Genomic DNA, 11,018 nt, shown 5'->3' with positions numbered 1-11,018 from the left:
TCCGCCCGGCTCCCGCCCCAGAACTACAGCCCCCGGCTCGCCGCGCGGCGCGGAGGGGCCGCCGGCGCGAACGACAAGCCCCACAATGCGCCGGGCCGCCTGGTGCGAGCGGCCCCCGCCACCCCCCTGCGGCTCGGCAGGGGCTGGAAGCGGGGCGGGGTTCCGGGCTGGCGGCTCGGCTCGGCGGTCGCGCCGGCCCCTGACCCTGACCTCAGGCGGCGGCGGGTAGGAAGCGGGCGCTGGCTCCCTGCAAGGGCTTCCCTGCCGCGTCGGGGACGCCGGGGCCGGCCGCGCCCTCAGCCCCGTTGCGGGGGAAGCCGGGCGGGCCGGGGAGGGGGGAAGCGGCGCCGGGGCCGCCGCGCTGGCAGGGGCGCAGCCCTGTCCCGGCCGCCGCGGAGGGGGAGCGGAGGGAGGCGCGGGCGCCGCTAAACCGCCGCCTAGCGCGGGAGGAGGCGAGGTAGGAGTTTAAGGGAGCAAGCGAGGAGCTCGCCCGGGAGAGCCTGCGGGGCTCCTTCCCTCGCGTTCTGTTACTTTTGTCACGGGCGGACCGCTTAAGCCGGGACAGACGATCGAGAGTGCCTCGGTCGCGCCAAACGCTGGAGTAGGAGCTGCGGGACCCGGGCGTCGGGCTGCAGAGCCCCCGGCTCCCGGGCACGTCCTCCCGTTTTTCTTCCTCCACCCCGTGGCCGGGGCCAAGCCGGGATGAGCGTGTCGGCTCGGCTGTGCCGCGCTGCCCCTGTCCGAAAGGGGAAAAAGCCTGCCAAACGGGAAGAAGAATGTGGGAACGGGGAAAAGGTTTATGTAGGGACACGATCCAAAACCGTATTGAAAATGGAAACAATGTTAAACTCCATGAGGAAAACCAAAAATTTTACAAACGTAATGTTATTTGAACAAAAGTGAATCATGGATACTTCTGCTGGCTGGCCATACTTCACTGAACAAATTCTTCAATGATTTGACTTTAGTTTATCATAGTTATTAAGACTTTATTCTCCAGTTTAGCCTTTGTGGTTTCATATTACGAGCAATAGAATAAATTACCTTGTATAATGGAATGAGGTACCTTCTTTCCAGGTAGGAGAGGGATGCTGTAGCCAAGCAGTGCTGGCCAGTGTCTTGAAGCACCAGCTTTTTTTCCTACTCTGCCACAGACTTCCTCAGTGAAGTTGGGTAAGTCAAGCCCGGATCCTCGGAAGGTACCAAATACCTACTAAGGATCTCCTTTTTTCTGAGTTTTTCATCCTTAATAAGGAATTACAGCATTTCTTTACTTCAAGGAGATTGTCAGGGCAAAAAAATTAAAGATTAGGAGTGGCTTGGGTATTTGGCAGTGGATGGTGGTGGGAGCTTGTCAGCTTTTCAAGTGTGTTGCCTTGATTAAATAGCATACATGATTTAAATGCGGATATAATCACGTGTAGCTCCTTGATAAACAAAGTGATCAGTTTCTGATGCAGTACTTCACCTTTTTGAAGTTAACTTTCAAGCAATAATTATGTGTTAACATGGAACTACCTCCTGTCGCTGACTTTGTCAGCCAGCAAGTAGGATTCATCATGGTAGACTTGCTTGTACCCAAAGTAAATTAACTGGTCCCACTCTACATTTCAGCAGCTTTGGTATGCTTGGTAGACATAGTCATCTCCCTCTCCTCACTGTCTAAGCTCTCAAAGCATCAGACAGAAAGTAAGTTTGCTGGAGGACTTCCAGAATGGCTGCTCTGAACTGTGGGGGAGCCTGAATGCTGGTTCTGTAGCCTAAGTAAAGCGAAAATTATCTAACTTGGTTCCCCTCCTTTTTTTTTAACTTAAGTCCCTTACAATAGCATTTCCTCTATCGCTTGTGAAATGTAAAGCGCAATTGCTTCTGGCTTGCTTGTTTTTGTGAGCTAGTTCAGCTGCACACAGCTGAGCTGAGCTTTGACTAGCACAGCTGTGCTCCTGTAAAACAACAGACAATTATTTTTTTTTCCGACAAACTGCCAGGGATTCATGAATTCGTTCCTTTTTACTTTCTGCGCTCACGCAGTTAACTTTCAATTACATGGTTTGTTCAGAAGTGGTTATAAAATCTCTAAACCCATGAATCAAAAAGGAAAACTTGAGTTGGAATGTGTATTGCTTGTCCTCGGTATAGAGTTTGAAATCTATATGCTGCTTATAGGCTCAACAGAAGCAGGCTTTCCCAGAACTGTAGTTTTGGGGTTTTTATGCATGTGTTAACTGAGAGGAATGCCTCACAGTTGTGATTAAAAAGACTTTATCATAGGATTTACGTACAAGTTTACATTGCTACTTTAATTTTTCTAGGATAAATGGGTGTATATGACTTTTCCCCTGATGTAAAGTGGTTCCATGTCTTGTTTGGTAAGTTTGTATTTAAAAATCTTTGGCAGTTGTACCTTGTTACCCAGTCGTACCCTAATGTCAAAAAGTTCTGGTGAAATGTATTGCTTGAGGGGATTTCCACAGTGCTGAGACGTTTAAACTTTGTTGAATCAACTTTCAGTGAAGGAGACTGCTTAGTATCTCTTCTCTCTACCTCTGCCATATATGTGCTCTGCGCTGTTTCTTAATCTCTTGCTTGACTGACTTGTGGCAGAAAACTCTCTGAACTCCTGTTTATAGGGGCTACTTTTGATGTTTTCCCACTGTCATGCTTAATAAATTGCAACAGCTCCACTAACACTCACTTGTTTCTGTTCTCAAGGACTGTTCCTGTATTCTACGTACACCAGTTGAATCAATCAGACCAGAAGAGCTATCTCAGAGCAGCATCCATGAATGCCTGGTAAGAATAGAAACATTAACTGGCAATGTTAAATACAAAGCTGTTACGTACTAAAATTAATCACACTAAGGGGTACTTCTTAAAATGTTAACAGCAAAAATAACCAGAGTACTTCGGGCTTCCACTTTGGAAGAAGACTATAGGTGACTATAGTGTTGCTTTTAATCTTGTGCCATTTTAAAAACAAAGCAAACGTGTGTGCACAAAAAACCCCCAGTAGCTCATAAAACTTAAGTCTCAGTGTAATGGTAAAAGCAGCAGGTTGCTGCTGTAAATGGTAAAATGCAGGTTGCTGCTGTAAATGCTGCTTTGTAATGGTAAAAGCAGCAGGGTTGCGTGTGTGGCGGTTTTGTTTTTGTTTTTTTGTGTTGTGTTTTTTTTGTTTTTTTTTTTTTTTTTTTCATTGGTTGGACTAGATGATCTTAAAAGGTCCCTTCCAACCTCTGTGATTCTGTGATTCTGTGAATGTTCTGACTTGAGTACTTTATCTTAGCATTCTAAGTTATGATATTTCTGCGTTAATTTTAAACATGCAAATATTTAAAAATTACATAGTAATTTTAAGAACTGTTTTTCCTCACTGTTAGGCTGATTCTGATCTAGACTGGATTCCCCCATCTACAGGAAGGAATGAAATTGTATTTTGCTCTTCTAATGTCTCTCACTATGAACTCCAGCTGGAAATAGGTAACAAAAGTGTACCCTACAGTATTCCCTGTTCCTGCAGATGCATGCTCTCAATAGTTTATTGCTAACTGCGGTAAATATTGCATTTGGAAAATGTATTATCAGCTGACTAGGACTATTCTTGTATCTCCTTAGTTGAGAAATTGCAGAACATTGCTCATGTTTCAGTTATCACTTATTTTAAGATATAAGACAAATCAACAATTACCTGAATTTCTCTCTTGATGTTTCTGCATGTGCACATCAGTTTTCTAAATCTGTGGTATGTGGACAATACAGCATTAAGTAACATTATGTCTTGTCACTTGGCTACCTGAGTTGATTGTCCCAAGGATGCCTGCCCTGAATCCTACTGTGCATGCATATGTTTATGTGAATGTGTATACACATTATGTATACACGCTAAAAATATTGTTCATTTAGAGGTATAATAGATCCTGACAAACGTTTAAACACTTTTAGTTGTTCTAAAAATAGCCGAGCCATGCTTTAACTAATTTGCTGGATATATTTTGCTACAACTATTTAAAGTTCTTGACATTCTTAAAGAAAAGATTGTGCTGCTATCAATCGCAATTTTAGAACTGTAAAATTATGTCTAAATATGAAGGAAATTATGTGGTGGATTATTATATTTTCCAATGTTAAGGTAGCCACTTCTGGTTTCAGGACGGAGGTTCAACAACTTAACTTCAGTCTACCTTGCACGGCACACGCCTACAGGCATGCAAGTTGCTGTAAGGATCACAGACCTAGAAAATTGCTCTGAGGAGCACTTGAAAGCCTTACAGGTAAACAACAGCATTTCTGTACAAGTCTGATGAAGATAGAGATGAATATATATGAGGTTACTAAACAGAGGTAGCCTTTGTGTTTGTCCTGGGTCGTTTCAGTCAAGTTTTTGCTTCAACAGAGTAGAATATAAATACAAGGCATATGTAAATTTGAGAGTTGCTTTCTGAAGAAAACAGATTACAGGTGTTTTAGAAAGACTTCTGTAATTGTACATCTATTTATTTCAAACGTGTACTCTGTATTTAACTCCAAAATTTTGGACTATGACCAAACTAGATTAACTTCAGACAAATGCAATTTTGGACAAGTTATTTACATTTCTGTTGCAGGCCATACACATCACCTGCAGCTTTGTATAAATGTATGCAGGGAACAGTTCTTTCTACTGATTACTGATGTAGCTAATGCTCTTAATAAGACTGTTACCTTGTGGTTAACACATCCACTTTCATTTAATTCCATAGAATGAGGTGGTTTTATCCCACTTTTTCCAGCATCCCAATGTAATGACGCTTTGGACAGTGTTTACAGCTGGTAGTTGGCTTTGGGTCATCTCCCCATTCATGGCCTATGGTAAGAACTGTTAACTGCAGTCTTGGAATAGGAAGAAGGGCTAATACAATTTGGACCACATGGTCCACGAGAAGTTTTTCTTTAAGCTTCTCCTGTCTTGTAGAAAAAAACCAAACTTTCTCAAACCATTTGTTTAGAGAAGTCTTCTGTACATAATCTTCCTCCCCACTGAAGATTCATATTCTAACTGCATTGAATTGCCCTTAGTCCTAACACCCACCATGTGAAGAAAGATAATACGGAGATGTATTTGACTTCATACAATTTTGAATTTTGCCAACAGAAAACTGGTCTGGATTGAATCCAGGTTTGGCATAGACTTTCAGTTAACAGAAGCATGACTTGAGCGTTGCATCCACGCAACTGTTCTTGATGCACCATAGTCAATACGAAGATGAGAATGCTGCTCTTGATGAATGTACACAGTAAAGCAAGCATAGACAAGTAGTCTAACAAGGCTTCTTCAGCTTAGCTAGTGGTTATTTTTTCACTTTCAGGTTCAGCTAGACACCTGCTGAATACTTACTTTCCTGAAGGAATGAGTGAAGCTTTGATAGGGAACATTCTATTTGGTGCAATCAGAGGATTAAATTACATGCACCAGAACGGCTACATTCACAGGTAGGAGAATGTCAATAGGTAAGAATCAGATTACAGCGTCCAGTGTATTAAGAATTTAGTTTCACTTCAAAACTCATTTTCAGCTTAAGTGTTGTCTCCTTCCTTTTTGTATATACCTTCTTATGTCAGACAGTGCAGAAGCAATTTTTTTCAATAGTACAGCAGAACCAAGTTTGTAGAAGCTTAACAAAAATGGTGTCGCATATTATTTAAAGCTTTGTGTCTTTGAAGCAGGAGAGAACAGGATTTGTAGCAAGAGCTTCCTTACCTTATACCCTTTGCAGGGAAGAAGGGCCCTTCTCCACTTCTGTTTCTGGCAGTTTTTTCCTGCTGATCAGGTCACCTTTCTTTTGGCGCTGTATTAAAACGACAACTCATACTGAGTGAAGAGTTTCCATGAAAATAATCTGCTAAATAGAATGCCATGCTAACATCTCAGTATAAGTTAATGAAATATGAAAGCCTTACTGCTCTAGTAGTGCTTTGAGTAATTCTTATAACTGAAATTTACCACTTTATGTTACAGGAATATTAAAGCTAGCCACATTCTGATTTCAGGGGATGGGCTGGTTTCTCTCTCTGGCTTAAACAACCTCTACAGTTTAGTTAACAATGGACAAAAGTCAAAGGTGGTATATGATTTCCCCCAGTTTAGTACATCTGTGCTTCCTTGGCTGAGTCCTGAACTACTGAGACAGGTTAGTATAAATTACACTTAATTTTTTCCTATTCAAAGTTACCGGAAGTACCCAACATCTAACTTAAGTCTGCTTGTAGAAGTGCAATGGAAGCTGTTGAACTGCAACTTTTAAAAAAATGTAGATGTACTGAATTTGTAATTCTCCTAAAGAGAACTGGTTTTAAAGCTGTTGGTAAGGTGGTGCTGTACTAAGTCTTTTTACCTGACCTTTCTGAAAAGTACTGCTGATCCTAAAGCTCATCTTCAGTACAACCACCCGATTTATGAATAAAGCCTGACGTTTCACAATTTAATTGCCTCAATCCTGTGTAGATTATAGGGTATTGGAATCTTATCCTGAAACAAACACTTATATTTTGTCGGCACTGCTCAATGGCATCAGTGAGCCAGTAGAGTTTTCTTTCTCTCACAGGATTTGTCTGGGTATAACATGAAGTCTGACATTTATAGTGTTGGAATTACAGCGTGTGAATTAGCCAATGGATATGTTCCTTTTCAAGATATGCCTCGCACTCAGGTATGATGCTAAACTCTATTTCTACTTCAAAACTGACTTTTTTTTTTTTTTTTTTTAACTCAGAGAAACTAATGCTATTACTGCTGAAATGGTGGCTGCTTTTTGTTATTTCAAATGTGCGTGCTTCTTTCCAGACCAAATAATCCTTCCATTCCTGGAGTTTCACAGCTTAGCCTGGATAGCTGTTGAATTCTTATACTGCTATTCCCTTCTACTAGATGCTGCTGCAGAAGCTGAAAGGTCCGACATATTGTCCTTGGGATATAAATACCTTCCCCCGTGGGGAATCCAGGATGAAGAATTCCCGATCAGGTGTTGATTCTGGAATCGGTGAGAGCATGACACGCACAATGACCAGTGAAAGACTACAAATTCCCTTTTCCAAAACATTTTCACCTGCTTTCTACAACTTGGTAGAACTTTGCTTGCAACAGGACCCTGAGAAAAGGTAACCTTCCGGTGAAAACTAATTTTGTCACTGCGATCTAAGACCAAGTATAACCCACAACTTAGGCCACAGTAATTAGTTGAATACTGTTAAAGTCAGAATTTCAGACCAGAAGTACTATACAAAACTACACTTACCTTAGGTTTTGTAATTTAAGAATTATCTTGTCTGATAAAGGAACAGTCGTTTGACCCCCTGGGCCTGAATTTCTTGTAATACCAATGTATTTTGTAACAAGTAAAATTAATTTTTAAACATGCATGTTGTCCAAGAAAAAGCAGAAATCTGAAGTATATGTTTTCGGTACTATGTCTCTTCTGAATGAGACATTAAATCCCTTTTTAAACAGAAAAGTGAAAAAGCCTTTAAGAATAAACAAGTATCTTTAGAAGTGCCTTCACTACAAATTGAATGTAGGAACTGCGTGCTGCTTTTTCTCATGATTCACATTTGTCCTGTGAAAAACCACAGGGCTTAAATTGATCTGTCAGTCTAGCCCACTTTCCAAAAGCAGTATTTTACTTTCCAAAACATAATTATATTCTTCATTTTACAATCCAGGCCATCAGCAAGGAGTTTGCTTTCGCATACATTCTTCAAACAGGTGAGTTTACTACATTTTGTTAAATGACACAGCTATAACCTAAGTAAACCACAAAATATTACTTTGTAATCCAACTCCAGTTAAGTTAGCTGGAGCCAAACCTATCATTTAACAGCTTACCCACTTAAGACTCTTTTGTTTTTTTAACAAAATCGTATTGATAGAGTATGGGAAGCATAAGAGTAATCCACTTCTCCTTGGATAAAGTTGGTTTAACTTAAGTCAGCCTAACTAAGAAGAACAATGATTAATATTCTTAATTTAAAGCACAGCTGCATAGCTAATGCGATTAGTTGTGAAAAACTAATTCAATGTACTCTAGAGTGAGAAAACCTAAACCCCTTATCCTGTTATTTTCAATATTGTAACATTCAAGAACATGGCTCTGATTTCACATGCTTTTAGTGAAGTCAGATGCAAGGTTATGTAGACTTTTATATTTAACTTTTCTTCTTTCTAGATAAAAGAACAAACACAGAACTCACTACTGTCTCTATTACCACCTCCTATTCAAAATAACAGATCAGAGTTCTTGGCAGTGCCCTCAACAGCAGTTGGGACTGAACTTGGACATATTACTGCAAATCAAGATGATACAGACTGGGAATTCTAAATAAATACCAAACAATCATACCTCTCCGTGCTTCAAAGAAGGAAAATGTGATTTGTATTTGCTGCTTTAGTTTGTATGGTTAAAATACAATTAGACAAGGTATACTTGAAAATGCCATTGAAGTGGCCGTATTTCATTAACTACTTCCTCTGTTGGCATCATGAAGTGCACCGTGCCTCACTTTCTGATCATGAGGAAAACTATATAGAGAATGGCTGAATTCTTATCTCCCTCTTTAAAAATATTTCTTAACAAGAGGGTTCCTGCTGTAATCTTACTCTATACTGTATTTTCAGCTCATATTGCTGCAGTCCACGTGCCTTTCTGAATTCAGGCTTGGGTTTTGTCTGTGCCCTTACTTTAACAATCTATTTGTTCATTATCACCCACATTATTTTAGTAAGGAGGAATCCTCCACCTCCAAGTCTAAATTTGAAACTGCACAAATTAGTTGCTTATGAAAATAAATGTTTTTCTTTTCACACATCCCAAAACATTTTTTCACTTTATGTGCTGTCATACTTGCAAAAAATTAGCTATGCATCAGCTTTCATGCAGTTTTAATACTGCATGTTTCCCAAAGAAGCTAAGCTGTTTGAAAATGTGACTCATGCTCTTGCATTTGTCTACGTTCTTAGTGCAGATTTATGCTTTTGCATCTCCATTTATTGTTGTGTCATTTTACCAATTAACCTAAGGACCTCTTACTGTGCAAAGTAAGACTCAATTTATAACAGGTACGGGTTACTTTTGAAGAATCATATTAAATAATCTAAAGTTACTGTATATATTTTTATTTATGCTGTATTCTTGTTCACCACTAGAACTTACCAGAACCTAATACTGTTTTCTTAAAAGAACAGGCAATACGCATTAAGCATCACTGGCACTGCTGCTGGCAAACAAGCCTCTTCTGCAAGCCGCAGTTAAATTCCCATGGATAGATTCAGCCATAACAAGAACCTGAGATCCTAGTGAATTTATGTGTTTTAAGTCAAGTCAGGTGAAAAACTGCCTTTCTTCTCCCTATGATTCTAATGCTGTTCCAGAAAACTCAGGCTGAACAAAAGTTGTTTCTTTTAAAAAAGCTGTATCTTCTTACTCTGTTTTAACAAACATACTGTCCCAAAGCCACTAGTACTTGACTGATGCAAGTTCTAAATGTAGTAAAAGTGTATAAATAGATATCAAATGCATATACATTTTTAACATAAACAACATTCCGCATTAATTACTTCGTCTTCCATAGCTGAGCCAGTCTGCAACCAACTTTGAGAATACCACTGCTTTGCCAGCAGCTTCACTACAAAGCCTTGAAGACCTAATGACCAAAACACGTAAGATTCTAAACAACCATATTAAAGCATTAACAAAACAGTTGACTCTACTTGTTATGCTGTGAAGAGAGCTCTATATTTCAAAACCTAATACATGAAATTTAAGATTAAAAACCTTTCAATAAACTTACCTTATCTGTCTCCATTTATTTCTTTAATTCTTGTACTTCTATTTTCACCATAGTCCAGTCATGCTAACAGCTTCTTGTTACTGCAGGAAAGAAGTTTCATATTTTTGTCAGTCATTAGGTAAGAAAATAGTTGTCTAAACTAGAAAATTTGCATAAAAATATTCATAACTTAATTATGCACTTTTAGGGAAGATACTATTTTCACATGAACACCAAGTTCTTAATTCCTGTCCACTACATGTTTTCACATAAAATACATTATCTAGCATCTACCAGTAACTAGACTAACAGTGCATGTAAAAACAAGTCAAATAATTAATTGAGGACACACGTGAAGCTGTACATATTAATAAACATTGAATAAGCATTAACAGTCTATTTAAAAAAAAAAAAAAACGGCCTAAAAAAAATTTAAGCAGTTTAACTGCTAGTATTTGCAAGCTTCTCTTGAATCAACAGTGCCTTGCACTCTCTCTATAAAAATAAACTTGGATGCTAATAACAAAGTCAGTATAAATTGATTTAACAACCATGTATTCCAGTGGAATTACTTTGCTGCTGTCTCTTTCTGTGGAAAAAAATAAAAATTACTTATTTCTAAGTACTGGTCCAGTTTCTGTACTGACATAACTTCTAAGAAAATGAAATACAGTTTTCTAAGTTTAAAAGCTCACAAGTCTTTACTGTTAGAACTATTGCTTTTCAACAGCTACAGTATTTTCAAATAAAAGCAATTAAGAGGCACTGTGACTTCTAGTAATTTTTAACATAACCATAAATACTTTAAACTGGTCCCTGGATTACATTTGCTGAAAGGTTTGCTGCAGTTTTGCTTATGAACTGTCACAGTTTCTATTAAGGAATAATGCAAAATAAGAAATACCACTTAAGACCAAAAAAAATTATATAATCATATTGTTAACGAGGTTTCAACTACCTGTCACTGAAAAGAAGTTCTTAGAAAGAACTGTATTCCACTGTAAATCTGAAGTTTTTGCATCCAGTTAAATCTTTTCAAAATCTGAGTCATTAACTGTATTGTTAAGATAAGTTGCAGAGACTTTCTATTCCAAGCTGTCATAGTCCTAAGCACAATAATTTTTCTTTTTTATTTTAGAGCACCTGCTTATGCACTTTAACTCATACCTATGATGTGTGTTATCAGCATATGACCTCAAACTGAACTTGGACTTGAAATT

General features: G+C 39.0%; 1 protein-coding gene across 2 annotated transcripts; it reads left to right on the top strand.

The window, feature by feature from the left end:
• Positions 1–130: 130 nt before the first annotated feature.
• STRADB (STE20 related adaptor beta) lies at positions 131–9,817 on the top strand. 2 transcript variants are annotated; one of them, XM_074145190.1, is made up of 13 exons: positions 131–225; positions 1,078–1,173; positions 2,313–2,369; positions 2,713–2,793; positions 3,381–3,480; positions 4,150–4,271; positions 4,740–4,848; positions 5,346–5,469; positions 5,996–6,167; positions 6,582–6,686; positions 6,905–7,134; positions 7,696–7,738; positions 9,601–9,817. In XM_074145190.1, exons 3-13 carry the CDS (start codon positions 2,358–2,360, stop codon positions 9,751–9,753), a joined length of 1,251 nt encoding a protein of 416 aa, XP_074001291.1. In that variant the 5' UTR covers positions 131–225; positions 1,078–1,173; positions 2,313–2,357; the 3' UTR covers positions 9,754–9,817. The 2 variants fall into 2 exon arrangements, with proteins under 2 accessions (XP_074001291.1, XP_074001290.1); XM_074145189.1 differs by having other exon boundaries at positions 146–225; positions 8,199–9,817.
• Positions 9,818–11,018: the final 1,201 nt, after the last annotated feature.

This window comes from Numenius arquata, chromosome 3 (genome assembly GCF_964106895.1).
Source record: "Numenius arquata chromosome 3, bNumArq3.hap1.1, whole genome shotgun sequence".
Lineage (NCBI taxonomy): Eukaryota > Metazoa > Chordata > Aves > Charadriiformes > Scolopacidae > Numenius > Numenius arquata.
This window is presented reverse-complemented; position numbering and strand designations above follow the sequence as displayed.